Source organism: Microtus oregoni, unplaced genomic scaffold (genome assembly GCF_018167655.1).
Source record: "Microtus oregoni isolate MIOR12 unplaced genomic scaffold, Mior012 000002F_ref0000024, whole genome shotgun sequence".
Classification (NCBI taxonomy): Eukaryota; Metazoa; Chordata; class Mammalia; order Rodentia; family Cricetidae; genus Microtus; species Microtus oregoni.
The window spans coordinates 82,627,421-82,655,365 of NW_024543061.1; the positions used below are offsets into that span (position 1 = coordinate 82,627,421).

Here is a 27,945-nt window from a genome sequence, read left to right on the forward strand (position 1 = left end):
AGTCAATCAGAAACAATCTTTAATGTTAAATGTCGGGAAACTATTTCATGCACAAAGCTATATATTGCCTTTAATCCAGACCCATAATTAATTACCTCTTTAGCATCACTGACTGACCAGTGAACTCCTGGGATTTGTCTGTCTCCTCCTCTCGAGTTCTAGGATTGCAGAAGGTGTTATGTCTTTATATGGGTGCTGGGGATCTGAACTTAGCAGCTTGTTCTTACATAGCAATCACTTTAATGACTGAGCCATTTCCCCACCCACTCCTCTCTTTGAGACAGGGTCTCTCTTTATACCTCGAACTCACTGACTTGGCTAGACAGTCTGTCAGCCGGAGGACCCCTTCTGTTAGTCCTCCCAGTACTGTGTACTGCTTTGTGTAGCTTCTGAGGATCAAACTCTGGTACTCACGCTTATGCAACAAGCACATTAACAATTAAGCCATCTCCCTAAGATTTGGAGCGTATCTTTATAACTGCAATAGCATTTGATTGTATTTACATCTTTGACTATAAAGATAACATATAATAGATACACTGTAGAAAACAGAGACTGAGGGAAGACAGAGGAAATCATTTATAATCCAGAAATGGAATTATCTAAGCATAAATATTATATCACACATTCTACCAAATTTCCTAATGTTATTACACATTAAATTATATTATTTCAATAACTTCGACACTATCATGTTTTATAACATGAATTCTGCAACTCCTAGTATATCATATTGGTATACCTGTTTGACTGTTTTCTGAAAACTGCATTTTCTTCTGACTGTAAAACAGGGCCTATAATAGGACCTAACCTATTTTAAAATCCCATTTCTCAAATTATTTTATCATTATGAATGTTAGCAAATAGTGGGATATAGATAAAGTCACAATGAACTATACACAAATGTCTCTCTTTGATACAAACATCTCACGTCCTTATTGCTAGGACTCTATCACTGAACTGCCAGACCAGGGGGAAAAACGCAACAGAAGAAGCAAGGCTGGGACATTTGTCAGTCCTGTGCAGGCTCAGCGCTCAAATGAAAGTAGACAGTTAGAACAGCCAGCCTCAGGGTTTCTAGTCATAGAAATCTAAGTTATAGAGAATTTCAAGAAATTTTTATGAAGGTTATTAACTATTGTAGTGAGCCGGACAGGATCGTCATTACAAGATGGCGCCGACATCCTGTCTTGTTGGAAACAAACAACTCCATATTTGGCTATGCCTTTGAGAGCTGCGCGTCCCCCGCTTCCCGCATGCACGGTGGATGAGGATCCTTGAGCCTATCCCGATGCGGTCTGGTGTCAGCTGTTGGTGGCAGCCAATTACAGGGCGACCCGTGTGCCAATTCCCTATTTAAGCAGCTGCCTAAGAGCCCTTCATCCCTTCGCTTCATGCTCTCCCTGCCCTTCCCTTACTGCCCCTTGTTTTCCTGCCCCCCTCGTTTCCTGCTCCCCATCAATCAAGGGTACTCCAGTAAAGCGTGATCTGAGTGGAATCCTGGTGTGGTGGTTGTTCTTTCTCGCCAGTCGAGAGGTCCGCCACAAACTATCAATATGTACCATAATAAAATTAAGATTATCAATTTTTTACAAATTAATCATTGCTCTCCTTCCTCATACTAAATGAGCATGAAGTTTTTGTAAACAGGGTGGCAAGCGTGCTCTGTGACATGATTACAAATCTCCACGCTGCCCTGCTAATGAGTCTTTCTACTGCTCCACAGTGTGTCACAACTCCTAAAAAACACCACATATTTGTGAGAAACTGAATAAAAACAAAGACTGACACAGTCCCTGTGCTGAAACAGCTCTCAGTCACAAAACCCACATCAGCATGTCAGGGACTTCAGGTGTTCCTAGACAGACAGGATGGCCTTGGACTCACAACCGTCCTAAGCAGCCTACCACATACTGGGATTAAAGGCATGTACCATCATTTCTGGCTGAGAATCCAGCTTTAAACAACAAAAAGACTTTATGAATCTTTCAGGAAACAAATATCAGTATTTATCAGTCTAAAACATGTCTTAAAAATAGAATAACAATACATTATTCTGTATTTTACTTTTTCTTTTCCTTTTTTTTTAAAGAATGTTCCACCAGAGCCAAACCCTAACTCTCAAGACATTTATTTTCTGTCACACGGAGTCAGCAGGCATTTTAACTGTGTTTGGAGAATGTAGATACTCTCAGCAACATTCGGCTACTTGACCAATTTTCAAGGTATCTTTTAGGAATATCTTAAAAAGCATGGTACAGCTGAAAAGGTAAGCAGAGAAGATTTCATTTTCTCCCAGTGCTACTCCTTACCATGGATGGTGTCATAAATTGGGAACCACCCTGAGATGACTGTGGCAGCTTCACTATACAGTAAAGGGTCGATGTCAATGTACACCTTGCCGATAGCATCGTTTGCACTGTAAGTATCGTGGTCAAGAACGGTGATCTGCAGAGGTTCATCTTGTAAATCTTCATCATCCACCTAAAAGTACACCCTGAAATTAAATCTTACACCTTTGAAATCTTATCACAAAGCTATACAAACCATAAAGGCATGTTAGGGATTTATCCGTAAGGCAGAGGTAGACAGATCAGCATACATGAGTGTGATAACTAGGGCCAACAACATAAATAAACAGTAGAGCATCTGCCTAGCATAAGACTACAGAAATTAACACTTCCTCAGGAAAAAAGACACACACACATATACACTGGAGACAGGCTTTTTCCATGTAGTCAAGGCAGTCCTAGAACTCACTAGGCAGACCAGGCTGGCCTCTGAGATCTACCTGCCTCAGCTGCCCCAGTGATGGGATTAAAGATGCGTACCACCAAGCCTGGCTTCTCAGAAATACTTTAAATGTTTAGATGTTTCACCTGAGTACCAATAGGCTCAGTAAAAGACTACATTTCCCAGCCTGTTTTGCAAACAGTAAGTTATAGGCACAGCTAGTACCCAGAGCATCTAAGGTGAGAAACCTCTTAAAGAGATTCATCTCTTGGAAACTTTGGAGAAAAGCTACTTCAAGGAGGGATCGTCCCTACAACTGAGTCCATTGGTAGAAAGCTCAGACAGCCGCACTGCTCGGAACGTGGTTCTTTTGAGAAAGACAGGCACACCACACATAAAGATCATTAAGAATGGCAACCACTGCCTGCTATGACGACTTCCCAACTGAACATCTTACTGGCTGTGAACTAAAGCACAAGTACAGTAGCTTTTCAACCTGCAGCCTGGTTTCTTTAGCATATGTAGTGGTTTGAATGAGAATGGCCCCCATAGGTTCATGTATTTGGATATTTAGTCATCACAAGTGGCATTATTTAAAAGGATTAAGAGGTGTGGCCTTTCTGAAGTAAATGTGTCACTGAGGGTGGGCTTTGAGGTTTCAAAGGCCCATGCCAGGTTCAGTCTCAGTCAGTCTCTCTCTCTCTCTCTCTCTCTGCAGATCCATGCCTGCTCCCATTTTCTGTCTCTCTCTCTCTCTCTCTCTCTCTCTCTTCCTCTCTCTCTCTCTCTCTCTCTCTCTGCAGATCCATGCCTGCTCCCATTTTCTGTCTCTCTCTCTCTCTCTCTCTCTCTCTCTCTCTCTCTCTGCAGACTCTGCAGATCCATGCCTGCTCCCATTTAGGCCATGATAATAAGGACTAAAACTCTGAAACTGTAAGCAAGCCCCCAATTAAATACTTTCTTTTATTAAGCTTGTCTTAATCATGGTGTCTTCTCACAGCAACAGAGGCACAACCAAGTCAGAAGCTTCTACCAGGAGTGGGGTATTACTGACAGGCCTGACCACGGTGCTTGCTAACAGAATGGATGAGAGCAGTTGAGTGTTTTAAGTGGGTTAATGATAGTAGGAGGAGCATGGGAGACACTGGTACTGAGAGTGAAGTAGATGATGGTGGTCTGGTGTGGGAGGTGTCAGAGGAGAAGAATGTCAAATGGGATAGCGACGGTTCTTGAGATATTTTGGAGGAGAATGTGGCTGCTTTTTGCCCTTGCCCAAAAAGTCTGCCTGAGATTAAGTTGAAGAATTTGGAAATAATAGCCAAGGAGATTCAAGATAGCCTGGTATTAACTCTACCATGTGGTTATTAGTGATTATTTGGAGTAAGCTAAGCAAGGAAAAATACAAAATGTACAATTTGAGGAGAAAAGGAGCACCAGGAAGTGTACTGGAGATAAGTACAGTGTGCAAAGAAATTTTAAAAAAAATTAAATAAAAGCTTGATACTCAATAGAATAAAGGGAGTGATGACCTCAGGGCAAGAGAAGGAAACCATCAAAACAAAACAAAAACAGAAAGCTGATGAAAACGTATTTGAATGAGAGGATCATGTTCCAGCCCCAACAAACAGAAGAACTTGGCAGCTTTTGCCATGTGGTTCTAGTTTAAGAGTCAAGGATACAAGAAAGGTGTCATAGAATCTCCCTCCATGACTAAGAAAAGCTACTGAGGCCAGGCATGTGTCAGAGGTGTCCCAATATGAAGGCTCAGAGAGGCCATTGTGTGAAGCGGTGAAGGTGAATCCTGAATTGCCTTGGAGACCCCAGAGTCATGGGATACTGCCAAGGAGAGTTATAGACCAGGTGTGGAACCAGCCCAAAAGAGAGAAGTGTGTTGCAATCAACAAAGCTGAAAGGAGTTGGAGATCTTAAAAGTGTTTTGATATCAGATATGGAGATGTATAGTTCACCCTGCTGATTTTAGATGTTGCTTTTGTCTATTATTTCTTGACGATGCTCCTTTAGCCCACTTTTGGACTGATAATGTGTATTATGTGCCACTGTATGTTGGGAGCATATGATCTGCTTTTTTTATTTTGATTTTACCAGAGGTTACAGTTAAGAGATTGCCATTAGTCTCAGAAGAAACTTAAAACTTTGGACTTTTAAACACTATTGAGACTGGGGCTTTGAAGTTAGACAGAATGCATTTTTACATTATGATATGGCTACAAGTCTATGGGGGCCAGAGAGTAGAATGTAGTGTTTTGAATAAGAATGGTCCTCACAGGTTTATATACTTGAATGCTTAGTCACTAGGGAGTGGTACTATCTGAAAGGATTAAAAGTATTAGGAAGTGTGGCACTGTTGAAGAAAGTATGTCACTGGGGGTGGGCTTTGAGATATCAAAAGCTCACACCATGTTCAGTCTATCTCTGCCTGTGGATCAGGATATAACTCTCAGTTACCCCTCCAGCACCACACCTGCTCTTACCATGAGGATAATGGACTAAACCTTCGAAACTGTAAGCAAGCCCCCAATTAAATGCTTTCTCTTGTAAGTGTTGTTTTGGTAATGGTGTACCTTCACAGCAATAAGCTGTGGCTAAGACGGCATGCCTATACCACTTATACCTCTATATTATCTAAAGAATACAAGTCTCGAAATGCCAATATTCAAACCAACCTTATGCCTAACTCATCTCAGAATATCATCCACTTTCACCAGTGCCAGCTCATATTAACATACACATAACTTTCCTGTGTGAACACATAATTATAGTCACCCTCTGAATGGATATACACTGAGAAAAAAGGAAGCTTAAAATGGGCAGCATGTGTGCAGACATTATAAATTAGCAAGTACAGGAATAGGACTTCTATTTTCTTTGTTTCGACCTCAGTATTTCACAACAGGCAGCTAGTCAGCATCCCGACTCTTGTAGAATAAGCTGTGGGAATCCCTACAGCCAGTAGCCTTTAAGTTACCTGCCCACTTGGGTGTGACCTCTTATACTATATATGCTGGTGTAAAGCACACATCCGGCCTCTCTTCTAACTGCGGGATTTGGTTGCTGTTCCCCATTTGAGCAGAGGACTATAACCTGTGAGTCTACCTTAAATAAATAACCCTCTATTATCCTCAATTCTGAGCTAGTGTGGGATCTCTTTTAAGCGTCCATCTTCATCTGGCACCCAACGTGGGGCCAGACTCCACACCTACTGGGTGGACTAACTTAAAGGCCTAACCAGTCCACAGCCCAGAAAGTCTCCCACCCCTGCCTTGTTGGCTTGCTTTGACTGAAGCATTTTTTTGTAAATCCCATGCCTCCACTTCCAAGCCTACGTATATTTATCCAACACTGTGACCCAGAGGTGAATTTTATCTGGATTTGTCTTTATTGCGTATCTGTAATTATTTACTGCCCAAGAGTGCTTCTTAAACTATTAAGAGCTTCTTAAAAAACTTAAGTTGCACCATGGCTAGGGGAAATACGGCACTTCCTGCTTAGCCCGCCCAGTCCAACATGGCAGAGGTACCCGCTACCTCTGAGAGCCATGCACACTGCCTCATCTCTAAGCACACAGCTGGTCCACATTACCACCAAGCAAGCCATAGCACATCGCTCACAAACCCCTTTCAAATGCTCAGTCTCCTGAAAGAGCCAGATCGTGCTGGCAGCATGGCCCAGAAAGCCGGCATTTCAAAATGGCAGCTGCTACAGCAGAATCAAGAAAACCTCTCTTAAAGGAGCCACAGCATGCCACCAGTGAGCAAAGCCTATTGTGGGGGAGGGGGGAAATGCAGCTAAACTTTGTTTCTTAGTGTCTAGAATTCCTTTGCAAGCCCTCTCAGGTTTTAAGTGGATTTTAATTGGCCACATTGATGCCACTTTGGTGAAAGGAGGGCCACTTGGTTACTTGTTCATTTCCCAACCACTCAGTCCCAAAATAATCACACAGAAACTATATTATTTAAATCACTGCTTGGCCCATTAGCTCTAACTTCTTATTGGCTAACTCTTACATTATAATTTAGTCCATCTCCATTAATCTGTGCATCACCACAAAGTCGTGGCCTACCAGGAAAGTTTCAGCGTGTCTACCTCAGAACCTGCCACTTAGCCATGCTCTTCTCTTCCAGAACCTTAACTTCTGCCCCTCCAGCATTCTCCCTTGACCCTTTGTTAGCCAACAAACCCCACAGACTCACAACTACTTCCAATAACCCACAGCAATCACAGTCAATGAGAATTAATCCCTAGTCTTGGTATATATCTCACATATAGCCCATTCTACTGGCTTTTTATAGATTGTGTGCGTGTAAGCCTGCCTGCGTACTACGTGTGTGTGTGTGTGTGTGTGTGTGTGTATTTACATATGTGAGTACAAATGTCCATGGAGGCCAAAAGGCAGCACTGATTCCTCAGAAGCTCTCTAGGCAGTTGTGAGCTGCTCATATGAATGCCAAGTATCCAACTCAGTGCGTCTGGAAAAGCAGCCAGTGTTTTAAGCACTAAGCCATCTCTCCAGCCCCAGGTTGACTTGTGAAGGGTGATAAGGCTCGTCAATGGAGATTTAAGTCTCTTAACATATGGTGATTAAACATCTGAATTTCTATATGTCCAAAAAGAAACTAGCCACTTACCTCATACCATTAAAGAAATTAATTGAAAATTAATCAATGACCTATAGGTAAGCGCTAAACCATGAAATTCTTAGAAGAAAAACAGCAAGTGGGTTTTTAATACCAAAAGCATAAACAGCAACATGAATTTACATTACTGAACTGCATCAAAAAAAATCTATACATCAAAAAAATATCAAGAAAGAAAGTAAAACTTATTGAACAGAAGAAGGCATCTACAAGTGATATGGGAACAGATTATTAAAAAAGATAATAAAAATAAAACATACAAAGCCCTAAACTCAATCTCTAGCACAAATACACATATATATAAGTGTACACACACACACAAAGAACTTCTACATTTCAATAATAAAAAGATCAATAAAAAATTAAAAATAAACTGGGTGTGGTATTGTACTCTTTAGTCCCAGCACTGGGAAAGCAAAGGCAAGTGGATCTCTGTACATTCGAGGTCAGCTAAGGTTATACAAAGAAACCTTGTCTCAAGAGGGAAAAATAAAAAAAGCTCTTGGGGCTGAAGAGATGACTCAGAGGTTAAGAGCTCTGGTTGTTCTTTGAGAGAACCCAATTTAACTCTCCAAGTCTCTTTGGGCATGCACATACATGGTGCTCATACATATAGTCAAGCAAAATACCTATACACATAAAATAAATAAAGTTTAAAGACAAATGTCTGTGATCCCAGAACACTGAAGATGAAAGCAGAAGAACCAGAAATTCAAGGTCATTCTCAACTGCATGTAAATTCTATCACAAGCAAATTGAAAGAAAGAGGAAGCAGATCAGAAGTCACCAGTATCTAGAAAAGGGGAATAGAAACTATGGCTCAAAGAATATGTTTCTGTTTAGGATGACAGAGATGCTTTGGAAATAGTAGCAATGTTTGCAAAACACTGTAAATGCAGCTAGTACTATTGAGGTGTACCTAAAATGAACCTGGGCATGATGGAATGCACCAGCTGTGTAGGACTGAGGCAGAAGGGTCTCAGTTGAAGGCAAGCATGAATAATATTGCAAGACTTGGCCTCAAAACAAAAAATACAACACTGGTTAGAACCAGGCAGAGTGTCACGTGCCTATAATCCTAGCACGTGGGAGGAGGATCAGGAAGTCAAGGCCAGCTTTAGAGACATTATAGATACAAGCAGTTAAAAGGACAAGCCTTTGTTCCTAAGTCTATATAATATAATGCTCTTCAGATCTGATAGATGCTAGAGCCCAAAGGAAACTACAGGAGCATAATGCCTATGAGGACTCATGTTTCTCCTACATTAGCACATATTTTAACTATGATGCAATGCTTTAAAAGTTCAATGCTCCAGCTGGGCAGTGGTGGCACACGACTTTAATCCCAGGACTTGGGAGACAGAGACAGGGGGATCTCTGTGAGGTCCAGGCCAGTCTGCTCTACAGGACAGCCAGGGCAGTTACATAGAGAAAGCTTGTCTCAAAAAAAAAAAAAAAAGGTCAATTCCCAATGAACAGAACAATGAAAGGAAATACTTCTCAGATATAAAAACTAGTACAGTTAAAGTAGAAAGCCTTTATCATGGGGGGGGGGGGGGGGATATCCAAACAGGAGACATTCAACAGCTTACCTCAAATTTAAACCATTCCGAGTTCCACTGAGGATTGAGTGACTTGAGGTACACATCTGTCTTAAAGGTTGTATTACCAAACTTTACCTAAAAAGAGAAGAGAAAGAAGGAGAAGAAACTATTCAAATACACGAGTAAGTGCTAGGTTGGAAGTAGTGGCACATGTCTTTAATCCCAGAAGGCACAGGAGTCAGATCTCTAAGTTCACGGACAAACTAGTTTGTATAGAGAGGTCATCTTTAAAGAAAAAAAAAAAAACTGGAGGAGAGGGAGGTGTTTCGGGGGGTAGCAAATGTTAGTACAAGCTAAGCAAAGTTATGGTTAACAAAATGAAGGAAAAAAGACAGACATCCTAAAAAAGAGAAGGTTGATCTGCCCAGGTGAGCAAGTAGGATACAAGGCACAACAGATCACCTGCTGGTCTACCTGACAACACCATAGGAAACAGAAAACATGCATCATGATATCAGCTCTGAGGAAGGAGCTGGTATGTCCACTTGAGAACAGCTAGAACAAAACACATGTAAAGAAGACATCCTCTTAGCATCTAAACAAGAGAAGCCAGAAACACACCCAATATAAAGACATAGTAGTTCCTTCTTTTCTAACTTCCTGACACTTATTTTTACATCCATTACCTGTGCACACAGTGGTCAGTGATAGTGACTGTACTTTATGTCCCTGTCCTTGAGGACAATCAAAGGGGCTGTATGGAGAGACTACCTCAATTCATAGTGATCCTGGTGTGCACAAAATCACAAGGCCCATAACTAAAGAGGGAAGAGAGCAAGTTAAGACCCTGGTATTTGCTCTCCTACCCCCACGCAAAAAAAGAGCCAGGACGCCAGGGCTACACAGAGAAACTGTGTCTCAGAAAGCAAACAAACTGTCTTCCACAAATGGTTACTGGTGTCAGTGCAACATTATCCCATGAAATTAGCACATTTATAAGGAGAAAAAGTCTAGTGAACAAACATGAATTTTTCTCTTTTCTTTTGATTTTTATTGAGCTCTACATTTTTCTCTGCTCCCCTCCCATTCAACCCTCTCCATGGTCCCCATGCTCCCAAATGCTCCCAATTTACTCAGGAGATCTTGCCTTTTTCTACTTCCCATGTATATCCATGTATGTCTGTCTCTCTTAGGGTCCTCATTGTTGTCTAGGTTCTCTGGAACTGCGAATTGTAGGCTTGTAGTAATAGGAGCAGCGGGGCTGAGTCCCCAGCACCCCGGCCGCCTGGCTAGCTTATGATCCGAAATAACAACACACAAATTGAATTCTTTTGAACACTGCCTGGCCCATTAGTTTTAGCCTCTTAACCCATTTCTAATAATCTATGTAGCACCACGAGGTGCGCTTACCAGGAAAGATTCAGCATGTCTGACCTGGTGGCTGGCTGCATCACCGTCTGCCTCAGAGAGCAGAGCTATTGCGTCTGGCCGGGAGAGGGGAGCATGGCATCTGAGCTCACTTCCTCTTCCTCCCAGCATTCTGTTCTGTTTATTCTACCCACCTATGTTCTAACCAATAAAATGGGCCAAGGCAGTTTCTTTATTTTTTAACCAATAATGACCTTCCTCCATCATAGGCTGGTTTTCTTCGCTTTATGTTTAAAAACCACTTATGAGTGAGTACATGTGATAATTGTCTTTTTGTGTCTGGGTTACCTCATTCAAAATGTTTTATAGCTCGATCCATTTGCTTGCAAATTTCAAGATATCATTTTTTTCTGCTGTGTAGTACTCCATTGTGAATCACATTTTCCTTATCCATTCTTCCGTCAAGGGGCATTTAGGTTGTTTCCAGGTTCTGGCTATGACAAACAATGCTGCTATGAACATAGTTGAGCACAGTCCTTGTGGCATGATTGAGCATCCTTTGGATATATACCCAAAACTGGTATTGCTGGGTCTTGAGGAAGACTTTTCTAATTTTCTGAGAAATCGCCATACTGATATCTAAAGGGGCTGTACCAGTTTGCATTCCCACAAGCAATACAGAAGTGTTTCCTTTACCCCTCAACCTCTCCAGTATAAGTTGTCATCAGTGTTTTTGGTCTTGGCCATTCTTACAGGTGTAAGATGAAATCTCAGAATTGTTTTGATCTGCATTTCTCTAATGACTAAGGAGAGCATTTCCTTAAATGTCTCAGACATTTTGGATTCCTCTGTTGAGAGCTCTGTTTAGGTCTGTACTCTGTTGGGGGAAGGGCCACTTGTTCGTCCTGGCTGTCCAGAACTGAAACAATCACACAGAAACCATATTCATTAAAACACTGCTTGGCCCATTAGCTCTAGCTTCTTATTGGCTAACTCTTATATTAATTTAACCCATTTCTGTTAATCTGTATGTCACCGCATTGCAGTGTCTTACCAGCTAAAGTCTCTGACTCCGCCCTTCTTCCTCCCAGCATTTAGTCCCATCTTCCCCTAAGCTCTGCCCTATCAGCAGGCCAAGGCAGGTTCTTTATTCATTAATGGTAATCACAGCACACAGAGGGGGCTCCCACATCAGTACTCCATTTTTTATTGGATTATCTGTTCTTTTAACGATCAATTTCTTGAGTTTTTTGTATATTTTGGAGATCAGACCTCTGTCTGATGTGCGGTTGGTGAAGATTTTTTCCCATTCCATAGGTTGTTGTTTTGTCTTATTGACCGAACAAACATAAATTTTAAAAGTTGACACCTACAACTACATCCTAAAAGAACTGACTAATAATACCTAACAAAGCACAGGTCTAATGATGTGGGAGTGTCATATATCAATCTGTTGATTTCATTGGTTAATTAATAAAGAAACTGCTTGGCCTGATAGGTTAGAACATAGGTGGGTGGAGTAAACGGAACAGAATGCTGGGAAGAAGGGAAGTTAGGCAGACACCATGCCGCTCCTCTCCAGGGCAGACGCGATGAAGCTCCGACCCAAGATGGACGTAGGCTAGAATCTTCCTGTTAAGTTACCACCACGTGGTGCTACACACATTAATAGAAATGGGCCAAGCAGTGTTTATATGAATACAGTTTGTGTGTTGTTATTTCGAGTATAAAGCTAGCCAGTGGCCGGGAGCTGGGAAGCAGGAAGTGGCCCACAGCTCCTACTACAGTCTAACAACTGGCATTGTAATACACCCCTATGGAAATGCTTTAAAAAAGCATTAATAGCCAGGCGGTGGTGGTGCACGCCTTTAATCCCAGCACTTGGGAGGCAGAGGCAGACGGATCTCTGTGAGTTCGAGGTCAGCCTGGTCTACAAGAGCTAGATCCAGGACAGGCACCAAAGCTACAGAGAAACCCTGTCTCAAAAAACCAAAAAAGAAAATAAATAAATAAATAAATAAATAAAAAAGCATTAATATATCCAAGTTAAAAGACTTTTTAATTCTTATTTACAGCTATAAAGAGGCAACTTCTAATTAACAATAGGTAATGAGATACACTTTAAAAGCAGAAACAGTTCACCTGACAGTTTTTAATATTGGTTAAAGCATTCAAATGTTTTTAACTAATGGAAGGCATTTACAAACAATATGTAGAAAACACACAGCCCATGGCTTCTACTTGGGACTGGGACTGCAGGTGGTAGCCACTGCCAGCTCGAACTGCACTTTCAGCTTTTGTTTCTGTCCCCCGTTTATGTAGGCCTGGTCTAATCATAGCACCACGGTATTCAAAGAAATGTGCTTTTAAGTATTTTAGACAAATTGTTGTTTATTTTACCTAACACTTCTATGTTTGAAGTCAAAGGTTTGCTAGAATTACATATCCACTCAAATATCAAATATATTTAAGGATTCTGGCAAAGAGAGCACACAATATTTTAACTTCTCGGCCCTCTTTTCTCCATAGCAGTAGCTGCGTTGATATTCTATCTTTTTGTCAATTGCCCACTCAACACAACTTAAAAATCTACAATATCCACACTTCCATTTACAAACAAAGACAAAAGTTAGACCATATGTGGTTATTGTGTGAGCCCCTTCTAGTGAAAAGCACAATTCCTCAAAGGAGATTTTATTACGTGGCAATTAAATGAACACTTACAACTGCCTTTAGAGCAGCAGGGATTTTCACTCTGAGGCCTACAGTGAAGTAGAGTGATTTCTACTGAAGCCACTTAATCTGTTCAAATCTGCCTTTCCTCTAAAAACGAGAGGTACAGGGTCATTTCATGATTACATATGACCCATGAAAACACCTGGTATGATGGAAAATACACACTATTTATTTTCTTCTCCTTGTCCCTCAGACTCTTGGATGAACACAAAATGACAGTACGGTTTAGCCAATCTGTACCATGAACATTAATATGAAGATCTATTTATTAAAACTTCCTTTGTAAAAACAACAACAATAACAAACCCCCTTGTCTTACTCCTCCCAGAGATTCCGCAGAAAGACCTTTCTGGATTTGCCTGCAGTGGCGTTAGACAGAGGGTCTTGCACACTACACCCCCGAGGAACATCACTGCTCAAGAGTAGCAACTCCTTCAGCCAGAACAACTTGGACCAAATCGGGTTCACTCACAGAATCACTAAAATCTTCAGGTCAGTAGGAAAAAATGAATTGCAAGCCTGACTACCTGAGCTTCATTCCCAGAACCCATGGTGAGAGAAAAGAGATCCTTGACCTCCCCATGTGCACCATGCACGTGTACAACACACAAACACACACACAATATCTTTTTGATTATATATTGCATGAATTTTACAATGAAATGTAAAAATGTAATTGTCTTTACAGGTAATGCCTCTTAAATACAGGTCTATTTTTTACAGTTTAACATCAGTTTCCGCATTAACTACACTGACAGGGTCTATGATCTAGTTTATATTTACGTGGTGGCACAATTCAAAGCTGGTTGTAATATTTTTAAATTTTAATTTACATTTTAATATGAACAAAGAATTTTATTTATTAACCTTTCTTCTCCTAATTCAAGAGCAATTACCAGTAACTATTTCTATAAATTTTTATATAGCATTAACTTTTAAACATTTTTATCAATTTATATAAGATTTGTATAAATTGCAGTAATAAATACAGCTGATAAAAACCTATGTGGAAGTAAATATTAGTGCCTCCTAAAGTATAAGACAAGTGGTGGGAGATCCAGGCACACTGGAGCTCTGTATGGCAGCTCAGCAGGTCAGCGGGAACTAGCGGAGAGCAAGCGGAAAGCACTGCTAAACAGACTTTGTGCACTAACTTCAAGACTGCTTAGCAATCTGAACTCGCTTTGCCAAGCAGGATTTATTTCCCTATCTCTTCAACACCGACTCTTTTTTCAATTACATATGTTCTATACCTGGCTTTGCCTTCACCAAGGTTGTCCTATTCACTCAAAAAATACTTTTCTGTGCACCTATGGACATTCACCTGTCCTCCAGACACACATCAAATACTTTTCTGTGCACCTATGGACATTCACCTGTCCTCCAGACGCACATCAAATACTTTTCTGTGCACCTATGGACATTCACCTGTCCTCCAGACACACATCAAATACTTTTCTGTGCACCTATGGACATTCACCTGTCCTCCAGACACACATCAAATACTTTTCTGTGCACCTATGGACATTCACCTGTCCTCCAGACACACATCAAATACTTTTCTGTGCACCTATGGCCATTCACCTGTCCTCCAGACACACATCAAATACTTTTCTGTGCACCTATGGACATTCACCTGTCCTCCAGAAGCACATCAAATACTTTTCTGTGCACCTATGGACATTCACCTGTCCTCCAGACACACATCAAATACTTTTCTGTGCACCTATGGACATTCACCTATCCTCCAGAAGCACATCAAATACTTTTCTGTGCACCTATGGACATTCACCTGTCCTCCAGACACACATCAAATACTTTTCTGTGCACCTATGGACATTCACCTATCCTCCAGAAGCACATCAAATACTTTTCTGTGCACCTATGGACATTCACCTGTCCTCCAGACACACATCAAATACTTTTCTGTGCACCTATGGACATTCACCTGTCCTCCAGACACACATCAAATACTTTTCTGTGCACCTATGGCCATTCACCTGTCCTCCAGACACACATCAAATACTTTTCTGTGCACCTATGGCCATTCACCTGTCCTCCAGACACACATCAAATACTTTTCTGTGCACCTATGGCCATTCACCTGTCCCCCAGAAGCACATCAAATACTTTTCTGTGCACCTATGGACATTCACCTGTCCCCCAGAAGCACAGCAAAAGTTCTCATAGCTCGCCAAGTGTGACAGTGCACATCAACGGCCTAACACTGGCAAGGCAGGAAGGCATGAAGGAGGTGGGTTTCTCATTAGGAGCTAGACACCTAGGTTCCGTTACCTCCTTTCCCTATGAGCTCATCTTGCTTACAGCCTACATGGCATAACTTATCCCTTTAACTGTAATCCTTCATTATCCTCTTTCTCCTGCTCTGATTTTCTCCTGCTGCTGGATTATTCCTATTAGACAAATATGTCCTAGAATCTCATTTCCTTAATTGCTAAAAGCTATCCACACCTTAAGGACCACAGATTACTCTCCTTTCTTGCAAAAGCTGCCAATTTGTGCTGCTTTCCCACTCCAAGCATCCTAATTCTCAGGAAGTCCTTAGACTGTGAGCTTCAACTTCACAAGTAAGATCAGTAACCATTTCCACTGGCCAATCTAAACATTTCCATGTTTTCTTTATTGCTTCCAAGTGTTAACACTTGAGGGTTGGGCTGCAAAGAGGGCTCCGGGATTAGGAGTATCAGCTGCTCTTGCAGAGGACCTGGGTTTGATTCCCAGTACCTACATGGCAACTCAAAGCAGTCTTAAACTCCAGTTCCAGAGGACTGATGCTCTCTTCTGACCTCCTTGGACACCAGTCATGCATGTGGTGCACATATATACATGCAGGCAAAACACTCGTACATATAAAATAAAATAATTATTTTTTAAAACTGAAGGTTTCCTCTTTCTAGAAACTTCTTCTCCAACCTAAAACATCACTCATTATTTTCCTTATTTTTTCCCACACTCGTTAACAGTTCCCTTCCCCTTATCCTCCTACTCATAGGACTTGTTTTTTTTGAGACAGCCTCACTATATAGCTCTGGCTGACATGGAACTCCCTGTGTAGACCATGCTGGCCATAAACTCAGAGATCCACCTGGCTCTGCATCTGGGGGAAAAGACATGCACCACCACACCAATCTTTCAAATGGCCCCATCATCAATGTCAAGTTTTTCCAAGGGCAGATACATCCCACTTGGTTAGAGAACAGGGCCAGCCCTTAAGTGGTGGTCAGAGACTTATTTATGTGCATGTATATGTTTGTGTGTGCACGGGCACCTATGAAGGTCAGAGGACAACTTCTGAAAGTCATTTCTCTCCCTCCACCATACAGGTTTGCAGACTGGACTCAGCTGCAGGCACCACTACCTGCTGAACCATCCATCTCACTAGCCCGAGCCTGGGAAAGTTTTAGCCTTGTTCAGGGAAATCCGAGACAGTACATAAGAAGAAACACTGGGTTGTCCTGCAATGCAAGACTCCCCGCAGTGATTTCCCCCTTGTGATGGTTGCTGAATAACCCAATAGTCAGTCACAAGACTAACAATCTAAAGCAAGGCAGCATAAGCCTGTAAACCCAGCACTTGGGAGATCTGGAGACTGAGCCAGCCTGGGCTACATAGTAAGACCTTGTCTCAAAGGAAATCTACCTACACCCTAAGTTAGTTTTATAGATCAAAGTTTTGTGACAAGGTTTTGGGGTTTTTTTTAAATTTTTATTTATATGCATGGGTGTTTTGTCTGCATGGATGTCTGTGTACCATATGCATGTCCAGTGTCTATGAGGGTCGGAGAGGATATCAGATTCTCTGGAAGTGCAGTTAGGCCATAGTGAATGGCCATATGTGTGCTGGGAATTGAACCAGGGTCCTCTGAAAGATGATTGAGTGATATTAACCGCTGAGCCATCTCTCCAGCCCCTACAACTGTCTATGTGATATTTTTATTCATGTGATTTTATCCACAACAGACACTCACAGATCAATTTTCTCACCATCTAGAACACTAATTATTTTGCATACAAATTACCTCTACCTACCAAAAGGTGCAGGCTACAAGCAAAGAAATTCTTGCTCCATTTATCACTGTTCACTGGCACCCACTACAGTCTGATATCCACCAGAGCTCAACAACTAGGCAACGACTCAGTCTGATTAGTTCCCATCTCCTCCTCCTCCTACTACATTTATAAGCAAGTACTTCAATACTGAAATAACAAACACAAACAAAACCCTGTCACACTGTTTGAGCCCAGTGCTCATTTTATTATAAGCATAGATAAACTATATTTTCTATTAGTATGTCTAAAGACAGACTTCAAAATATGTGATACAGGGTCAGCTACATAGCTCAGCAGGGAAAGGCCTTGCCACACAGCCTAACAACCTGAATGTGATCCCTGAAACCAACAGGAGACAACCAATTTCCAAAAACTGTTCTCTGACCTCTATACTCAGGCTGTAGCATGTGCACACCAATACAAACACATACACACCATATACACATATACACGAACAATAGTTTAAAAAGGCCAAGTGAGATGGTGCACGCCTTTAACTCCAGCACTCAGGAGGCAGAGGCAGGTGAATCTCAGAGTTCCAGGCCAGTGTTCTACAGTGTGAGTTCCAGGACAGCCAGGCTACATAAAGAAATCTTGCCTCAAAAATAAACGAACAAACAAACAAAAGCAAAATACATTTTATTAAAAGGGGTGTGGGTAACATGGACTGAAGTACTTTTAATCCACAGCTTAAGCAAGAAAATAATAAAGAGTGCTTGATCTCCCAGTGATGGAGGAAGGTCATTGGCCAATAAAGAAACTGCTTGGCCCTGTGGGTGGAGTAAACAGAACAAAATGCTGGGAGGAACAGGAAGTGAGCTCAGAGACTCCACAGCTCTCTCGGGAGCAGATGCCTCAGAGAGAGACGCCATGCTCCTGGCTCCTGGGCAGATGCACGCTATGAAGCTCCGTCCCAGGATGGACTAGGCTAGAATCTTCCCGGTAAGACCGGTTCTCACAGATTATTAGAGATGGGTTGATCGGGATAACAGAATTAGCCAGAAAGGGCTAGGGCTAAAGGGCCAAGCAGTGATTAAAAGAATACAGTGTCTGTGTAATTATTTTGGGGCATAAGCTAGCTGGGCAGGCGGCCGGGGTGTTGGGGACGCAGCCCCGCTGCCTTTATTACTTCATATGGCGCCCTTCTCATTTACTTAGGTAATATTATATCCTTCTGGAGTCTTTGATTGTGTTGAAGAAGAGATAGATATATTTTTCCTTAGTTATGGTAAAAGATAAAGTAGATGTAAATATTGTAACTATCATTCTGCGTTATAACTGTTTTGTTATATGTAATTTTGCTATGTTAAAGCCTTTTTTTTTTTTGTTTAAACCGAAAAAGGGGAAATGATGGAGGAAGGTCATTGGCTAATAAAGGAACTGCCCTGGCCCATTTTATTGGTTAGGACATAGGTAGGTGGAGTAAACAGATCAGAACGCTGGGAGGAAGAGGAAGTGAGCTCAGAGAGACTCCACAGCTCTCTCGGAGCAGACGCCTCAGAGAGAGACGCCATGCCCCGCTCCCGGGATGAAGCTCCGACCCAGTATGGACATAGGCTAGAAGACGCCTGAGAGAGATGCCATGCCCCGCTCCCGGCATGAAGCTCCAACCCAGGATGGACTAGGCTAGAATCTTCCCGGTAAGACCGGTTCTCACAGATTGTTAGAGATGGGTTGATCGGGATGTGAGAATTAGCCTGTAAGTGCTGGAGCTAAAGGGCCAAGCAGTGCTTGAAAGAATACAGTGTCTGTGTAATTATTTCGGGGCATAAGCTAGCCATGTGGGCGGCCGGGTGTGGGGGACGCAGCCCTGCCGCCCCTTATTACTACATCCCAGCATGGAGCAATGCTGGCCTCACTCCTAACTCACTCTGTTCTTTTGACTGTCACAGCCACAAATCCAGTTTCCTCTTTGATAAATGCTGTTAAAAGACATCTCAAGCCTACCGTGCCCAGAAGGACTGTCTCCTCACTCCATCTATATCCTCCTGCAGAGTTCCAGAAAACGGCCTGGTTACTCCAGAAAGCAAGGAATTGCCTTACTTCTCCTTTGCTTGACCCCTGGCTCCAAACTACCAACAAACACTCTAATCTACTTTCAAAATAGATCTGGAATTCATTCACTTCTTTCCATTACCAAATCCACCGTGTGGGCCTGTGATGTGAACTACAGTAAACTCTCCATTGCATACAACACACTACAAATAAAGTGCCATTTAGTAAGTTTCCCACTGACTTGATAAAACTCAACTCTTAACCACGCCCGTATACCATCAGCCACTTGACACCCCCCATGTGCCACACACGCTCTCCCTTTCTTCACTAAGATGTCTGCCTACTCCTTTATTCCCACAACACGCCAGTCTCCCACAGCTTCTTCTGCCTCCTCATCCTGCTACACACACAAACCGCAGTCTCAGAGCTGAGGCTTCCATCCAACAGGTGTCTGCCTGGCTGGCCCTGTGACTCCGCCTGACCTGATGCTCCTCAACATCCTCTGCTGTACTCTCCTGGGGCACTCGAACAAGCTTCCCTAACTTGTACTACAAGCTTAGTAAGTCCTTTATTTTTAAATGTCTATCTTAGTCACCAACATAAAAGTTCCTTAAAATCAGAAACCAAATCCTTCATAGAGATCATCATACATAATCAGCTAGACCCAAAATAGCACAGGCCTGGCCAACGACAATCAGTAACTAGTCACTCAAAGGCTGGGTTTGATAGCACATGTCTCTGACTCCAGCTACTCAGAGAACTGAGGGAGAAAGGGTTTATTTTTATATGTTTAATTTTTTATTAATTTTTGAAATAGGATCTCAATGTGTATCCCTAACTGGCCTTGGAACTGTGTACACTACACTGACCTCAAAGGTAAGAGATCCACCTACCTCTGCATCCAGGGCATGAGCATTATTAAGTCCTGGCTTGAGACAGGACTTTAATGTCAAGGTAAGCCTGGATAATTTAATGAAACTCTGAGCAAAATAAATATTATACCCATTCAGGCCATCCTGTGGGTAACCTAATTTAAAAAAAAAAAAAATCTCTTTCTGCTGAAAACCCTCTCCTGGTTTACGCTCAGTACGCACATTCTACTCCAAGGGTACCTTACACTAACATGGCGCCCTCAACAGGCCATGTACCACCTTCTGTGCCTTTGCTGTTTCTTTTGCCTGAAAAAAATCCTGGGTGTTCCTCAATGCTCGGCTCAACTGTCAGTCACTCCCTTAGGAACTCTTCTCAATGTCTGCTACAGAGTAAGTTCCCTCACGCAAAAGTAACATTCACCATCCTGCCTGGAGACAGGAACAGCAGAGCAGAGAAGACTGCCCCTAGGCTGTAGACATTAACAAGGTCAGTAATACCAGGCCCTTTATCACCACCCCAAGGCCTCAGCTGCCTAACCCTATAATATGGGATAACACTCCTAGCAGGACTGTTCTAAGAACTAAGAACTTAAAAGTACATAGCACAAATGTGACAATAATGAACCTGATACATGTTAGCTATTAGTTATTAATATCAGCTATGCGGGTCATTCGGCCTAATACTAACTTCAGTTATCTCTAGATCTGTAAGCATCTGACCCAAGAGCAAATGGACTTTCTTCAATGAAAATGAAACTGAGCTTAACAACTGCCATAAAAAAAAGAGGTGTACTGCAGTTAATTAGGTTCTAGAACCTCTAAGAATATTTTATATTGAGTATACTGCCATATACCTTTGAACCCTAAGCATTAATAGCTCAAATGATTATTGCTCTATGGTCTGCCTCGTCACAACTTTTATTATAATCTCTCCTTGGCTTCTTTCAGGTTCTGCTCATTAATTTCCAGGCCGTAGGCTTACGCTAATTTGCATGACTTTTAAACTAATCATTAGGTTTAAAAAGCAATTTTGCAATTGAAATCCTCGGCACTTAACTGACTTCCTACCTCAAGGCAATAAATTACCCTGAGACAGCTCATCTCCCAACCAGTCGACACAAGAGCAGATAAAAGTGCCACTGTTGTGTGACTCGCACGGCTGATTCAGACAGTGTTGGGGAAAGGGCTGGGTGTCGCCGCACCGTGGGACTGCGGCTGTGCCCTGAGGGTTGGCTGCGTGGACACGCTGCAGCCATGGCTCTTAACCTCCGACTCATAAACGAGGTCGTGCGAGCCAGTGAGCGTCTACGCGGCCACACCTCGGACTGGCAGGTGGCCGGGAGGCGGCTCTGACCCCAGAGTCGTATCCCGGGCCGCATCCCACGAGCTGGGGACGGGTGGGCATCCCTCCACGGAGCCGGGGATGGCGGGCAGGGCAGGGCTCGGCGCCCCGCGCTCTCGGAGGACAGGACCAGGCACCAACCTCCACGAAGGCATCCGTCAGGTCACTAGCACGGTCCATCACCGGCAAATGGCGACCGGCCACGATTTTCACCTTCAGCTTCCCCGGCATCGCCGCGGCTCCGGCCTCTCCTAGGATTCCTGCAGAAACAAACAAGCGCGTCTGCGCCTAGCCAGCGCCGGGAGCGGGCGGGGGGGGGGGGGGGGGGGGGGACGGGAGCGTGCGCGGGGGGGGGGGGGTGAGCGACGGGAGCGCGCGCCGCACTCACGCTCTGAGAAGGAACCGAGTCGTCCCGCGCGGGCGCCGAGGCCTCATTCCGGAGGAGCACCCAGAGGAAGGGCGCCGGCCAGCCGTGCTGCCTTGGCCCCGGCGTGCTGCCTTCAGCCGCCAAGTCCGGTCGGCATCCCGCGGAGCCGGCGCCGCGCCTCCCCCGCCTTTCTCCTCCCACCCGGCCAAAAATGGCGGCCGGCGGGGCGGGGCGGGGCGGGGCGGGGCGGGGGCGATCGATGACTCGGTTTTCTGCCCCTTCGGCGGGGCAGATTTGAATTCGCCGGGGCCCGAGGAGAGGGCGGGGCTGAGCTGGGGAGCAGGTGAACCGGCCGAGCCCTGCATCATTCACCCAGCCTCCGTTTGGGTGGGTGTGCGACGCTTGCAGCCAAAGCCAGCGCTCTGGAATCTGGGGTTGGTGACCACCACGCCGCGCTTTGTACGCTAAGGGACAGACTGCTGCAGCCGAGCCTGCTAGAGGAATCTGCTGTTAGTGTTTCCTATGACGGCCACCAGGAAGGACTGCAAGTGCGCGTGGTGGTTTTATGTGAATCTTCAGTTTAAAACCGTATGTGGGGGGACACCTGCCAGAGCTTGGAAGGCTAAAGCTGGAGGATTACTCGAGTTCTTAGCCAGACTTGGCGACGGGAGAGAAAAAAAAAGGCACGCCTTTAATTCCACCACCAATTGGGAGGCAGAGGCAGGCGCATCTATCAGTTCGATGCCAGCCTGGTCTATGATCTACAGCACGCGTTCCAGGCGCCAAGGCTACATGAAGAAACCCTGTCTCGAAAAACCAAGAAAAAGATTACACACACACACACACACACACACACACACACACACGCTCCTCAGATACTGAATAAGTATTTCCTGAAAGACTTGTTTCACTCATAGGCTTTTGTACCTTGTCCTGGGACACAGATGTCACTTAGACTCGAAGAGCCTTCCTTACACCCTTATTTACCTTAGTATGAACTTTTGTTTGTTGAGACAAAGTCTTTCCTGTGGTATATAATCCTGGTTGACCTCTTCCTTGGTATGCAGCCCAGGCTGGCTTTGAACTCGTGGCAGTCTTTCTGCGGGTGCTGGGATGATGGTCTTGCCCGGGCATACCCAGCAATCTAATTATTAAGCATTTACAAGCATAAAGGGGAGGCCTACAGGGCTGGCTAAAAGTCTGCAGGTGATGAGCCTGGAAGAGTTACCATAGTATAAGAAATGAGCCTGATTAGTACTGACCCCACAAAAGTGGAGGATTCTACACCGCTTCAGACTATCAGAAAAAGATTGCGGTTGAGGAACACACACAGGATGGAACGAGATCACTCCATTCCATGTGGCAAAACCCAGCATTCTCAATGTACTCCGTAGCAAATACCAAAAATCAACTTTTAAAATGCCAATGGGAAAATTATAGCACTGAATTTATTAGGAATGCAAAATTCCTAAATGAAGATATCAGCATGATCGTTTTAACTTCAAAAATACAAAAACAGGATAGAAAAATTGCTCCAAGCACTAATGAACCAGAAACATCTTTTCAAAAATAGTCCTCCTGGAGAAGGAATTTGCCCATGAGGGATGCTGAATTCTTCCAAAGAAAAAGAAACGGCATGCTCAAAAGAAAGAAAAATTTCTAAAAGATACATTGTTGCAGAATTTTGGCCTAGAGAGCATCAATCCATTAGAATATAACAAAAAAGAACACAATCTCACATAATTACCTTGGAACCACTGATTGCTTTTTTTCTCAACACTGGCTTTCCTTCTACTGTCCTTGCCAAACTCCAAGGTCCACCATGTGCAAGAACCAGGGTTCTTTATATTGTTGTTTCCCTTCATCTAACCAGCATTTGATGAAATCTATGTGTGAGATTGCTCTTACAGAATCTTCTCAACTGTTTCTTCCTGTTTGTCCTTTTCCAGTTTGGTGAGATTTGGCTTTCTGCTCTAGAACCTTTTGGTCGTTTTTGTCCAGTTTTAAGTCTGATGATAAACACCTCGATGGGGTAAATGCCCACGTGGACATTCGTACCATTGGTCTTTTCTGCTGTCCTTGTTCGTTGTGGATGACATTTCCTACAAACCTGCACTGCTTTGCCAACTAGCTGACCTTTTCAGTGTCCTCACACAACCTGAACTTCATCCTTTGTATACACAGAGATCAAACCTCTGTCTCAGATCTTTGGGAAAGGTGTAGTTACATTGAAATCCCTTTTACCTTGCTCAGGTTAGGAAGATCTGAGAATGGTGGCACATGTCTTTAATCCCAGTGCCGGGGAGGCAAGAAAAAGTAGATCTCTGAGAGTTCAAAGCCAGCCTGGTCTACATAGTGAGCTCCAGGCCTGTCAAAACTACATAGTGAGACATTGTCTGTCCTGCCTCCAGCTCCCTCCCCACAAGAAAAAAAATTCACAAATGTCCTTCAGTTTGACAGATGCCCGCAAGCAATGGTGGTCAAAGACAAGAGCCTTTTTATTGTTTGGATGGAACGATTGAGATGGCTTTTCTAATGGAAAGATATTGCCTTGTTACCATTTCCCTTTTGAAAATGCAAAAGCAAAGGAGAATTGGTGAGACTTCAGAGCCAACCTGAGCTACTGAGTGAGACCATCTCAGAAAGAGGGGGAAGAAAGACTCCCCCGGGGAATGTAGCTCAATGGCCAAGCACTTGCCTAGCACCACAGAGGCTTTAGGTTCAAGCCACAGAACCACAAACAACAACAAATCAAAAAGATGTACAGGAAAGTACAAGAAAAGTGAAGTTTAGCAATAGTTTTTAATGGGGCATAATTCACAGAATTCAAGATGTTGTGATGAAGAAACTATTTGCAAATGACTCAATTAGAGGTTAGCAGGCCCAGCCTCCTAATTAGAGGACTGGACCGCAAAGCCTTTGTGCATACCTGCTGCCCGAGGCATCATCAACAGGAGATTATAATTAAGATGCTTCCTGGAGACTTTCAGTGGAATCAAGCCTGGGTTCAGCTGAACCGGTTCCTAGTAATTGTGGTCGTTTGTTTTAATTAATGCTGGGAATGGTGCTTACTTTCCTGACAAATAAATCATGAGATGACCTCTGATTAGCAGCTTCAGCTTCATAGGCTGCCCTGCTTCTTGCAGATTAGTTTTTAACACAAGCTAGTGTGTATACTGAGTGTTTTCTGCGCATTAGACACCACGTTCAGAACTTGACAGCTTTGAAGTTTCACTGAAATCCTGTAAGAATTGTCAGACTTTGGTTTTGATCTTCTGTAGTGTTAGGAATGGAGCCGTCATTTTAAAAAAAAAAAAAATGATCACACTTGTGTTTCTTTATTTTTGTGTCTATATAGGTATGTATGTATGTGGGCATGTGCATGCCACAGCCACATGTGGAGGCCAGAGACCAACTTTTGGAAGTCGGTTCTCTTCTGCCACCACATGCATCCCAGGGACAGATTTGGCTCATTAGACTTGGCTGCAGGCGCTTTTACCAACCAACTGGACCATCTTGCCAACCGAGAACCAACTTGTTACAGAAAAATAGCCTCTGTTCGTTTGGTTTTCGAGACAGAGGCTCACACTAGTCCAAGCCAGCCTAGAATTCACTGTTTAACACAGGCTGACTAAATACGCTGCTGTCCTTCCAGCTCAGCCCCCAACACTGAGGTAGCGGGTGTGTGCCGCAGTGCCAGGCTCGTACTAGTTTTGCACAGCGACAGTGGTTTCCGAGGGCCTCAGAGCCAATAAAGGTGGGTATGATTCCCGAAGGTCTCTCACACGTGTCTTCCATCGTTAACTTGGGGGATAATCTCTCGGCACACTGTGAAGATATGTCCCTGGTTTAATAAAAAGATGAACAGCTAGTAGCTAGGCAGGATCTATGGGCATAGAAGATGCAGAGCAAGCAGGATGGGCAGTACGGTGACGAGGTAATAAAGCCATGAGGCAGAAAGTAAATTAATAGAAATGGGTTGATTTAAGTTCCAAGAGCTAGTTAGAAACAGGCCTGAGCTAAGGCTAAGCTTTTGTGATCAGTATAAGTCTCCATGTCCTTTGTTGTGAGCTGGCGGCCCAAACAAAAGCCCAGCTATATTAATAACTGTCACATAGAAGGTCACATCCGCCACTGCTTGTCTCTGTCCTCCAACCCACTTATGGCAAAACAGCCCAAGTAATTTATTTGTTGAGCTAAAGTTTCTCTGTGTAGCTCAGGCTGCGTTCAGACTCAAAGCCTCTTGCCTCAGCCCCTAAAGGACCTGGATGACAGGCATGCTCTACAACATCTGGCTTAGGGATTTGTTATCCGCTCTCTCATGTCCCAGAATGCCCTTGAACTGCCTATGTAGCCACGGATGACTTCCAGCTTCCACTTTCCCTGCCTCTATCTTGGGAGTTTGGGGATTACAGAGGTGTACCACCGCTAGTGCAAGTGACCGCCATGTCCAACGTATACAATGCTAATGTCCAACATATACAGTGCTAGTACAAATGACCACCATGTCCAATGTATGCACCGCTAGAGCAAGTGACCACCATGTCCAACATATACACTGCTAGTGCAAATGACCACCATGTCCAACATATACACTGTTAGTGCAAATGACCACCATGTCCAACATATACACTGTTAGTGCAAATGACCACCATGTCCAGCGTATGCAGTGCTAGTGCAAATGACCACCATGTCCAGCATATGCACCACTAGTGCAAATGACCACCATGTCCAGCATATGCACCACTAGTGCAAGTGACTGTTGTAATAGGAGCGGCGGGGCTGCGTCCCCGGCACCCAGCCGCCCGCATGGCTACCTCTAGCTTATGCCCCGAAATAATTACACGGAAACTGTATTCTTTTAAACACCACTTGGCCCATTATATCTAGCCTTTTCTCGGCTAACTCTTGCACCTGGACTAGCCCATTTCTAATAATCTATGTAGCCCTCGAGCTGGCTTACCAGGAATGATCTTAACCTGCGTCTGCCTGGAGTAGGAGAATCATGGCGACTCCCTGACTCAGCTTCTTTCTCCCAGCATTCTGTTCTGTTTACTCCACCCACCTATGTTTTAACCTAGAGGGCCAAGCAGTTTCTTTATTGCTTAACCAATGAAATCAACAGATTGATATATGACACTCCCACATCAAGTGACTACCATGTCTAACATATGCAATGCTAATGCAAGTCACCACCATGTCCAATGTATGCATCACTAGTGCAAGCATACTACCAGCTGGGCTACTTTCCCAGCCCCCTTGCAGAGAGAGAGAATGATACAGCTTGCTATTTTAAAACATACCTTTTTATTTTGAGACAGGGTCATGCTTTATAACTCTAGCCAACCCTAAGATCACCAGAGTAGCCCATGCTGGCCTCAGCTTACTTCCTAGAAGCCCAGCCCCCCAGCTGCTAAGATTATTGGTATGAATCAATACACCAAGGACATACTGCTAGGTTTTGATGATGACACAAAAGCAATTCAGACAGAGTTTTGTCAGCACCTGGTACAAGTGGTCAGCCACAGTAGAGAAATAAATAAACCATCCCATAGGAGATGCAGCAGCCTGGCGGTGGTGGCGCACGCCTTTAATCCCAGCACTCGGGAGGCAGAGGCAGGCGGATCTCTGTGAGTTCAAGGCCAGCCTGGTCTACAAGAGCTAGTGCCAGGACAGGCTCCAAAGTAACAGAGAAACCCTGTCTCAAGAAACTTAAAAAAAAAAAAAATAGGAGATGCAGCTCCTGAAGCCCTGGGTTCCTTTTTCCAGCACCTCATTGAACAGGCACACTGGCACACACACACTGTAATCCCATCGCGCCTGAGGTAGAGCAGCAGGTGCGAAGCTGAAGATCTTCTTTAACACGAGGAATTGGAAGCCAGCCTGGGATAGATGAGACATTTTTCTCAAAAAAAAAAAAAAAGAAAAGAAAAGAAACTAAAACGGTCAATCCCACCATCCTAAGAAATCAGAAAATGATGTCTTTCCTTGTGTGACCGTTTCCTTTATATGAAATTTTGAAAAAGCAGATGTGTAGACCTTCAGGGGACAAAGCGCCGTCAGAAGTGCATTCCTCTCATTTTCACCATCGGATTTGTCTGCGGTTGAGCTCCTTGGCTTCGCGTGGATGGGGCACTGATGGACCCCCCTCCGTTCATTTCACCTTGTCGTTTTCCAGAAACCTCAGTTCAACAAACCCACGTTGTAGTTGCTCTTGCGTCTTGAGATGTCAGCCATTATACCGCATTTCCTCTTGAGCTCAC

General features: G+C 43.6%; 1 protein-coding gene across 18 annotated transcripts in view; it reads right to left on the reverse strand.

Moving 5' to 3' along the window:
- Window positions 1–21,881, reverse strand: part of C2cd5 (C2 calcium dependent domain containing 5) — a 95,107-nt gene extending 73,226 nt beyond the window's left edge. For 17 of the 18 annotated variants that reach the window (XM_041630607.1, XM_041630598.1, XM_041630530.1 and 14 more), the window contains exons 1-4: window positions 21,704–21,881; window positions 21,457–21,575; window positions 8,981–9,067; window positions 2,313–2,484 (exon numbers count right to left, since the gene is read on the reverse strand). In XM_041630607.1, coding sequence (XP_041486541.1) covers window positions 2,313–2,484; window positions 8,981–9,067; window positions 21,457–21,546 — 349 coding nt within the window. In that variant the 5' untranslated portion in view covers window positions 21,547–21,575; window positions 21,704–21,881. Of the gene's footprint in view, window positions 1–2,312; window positions 2,485–8,980; window positions 9,068–9,394; window positions 9,405–21,456; window positions 21,576–21,703 lie in introns of those variants that run through there. The other variant, XM_041630621.1, reaches the window with a different exon arrangement.
- Between the last annotated feature and the right edge of the window lie 6,064 nt (window positions 21,882–27,945).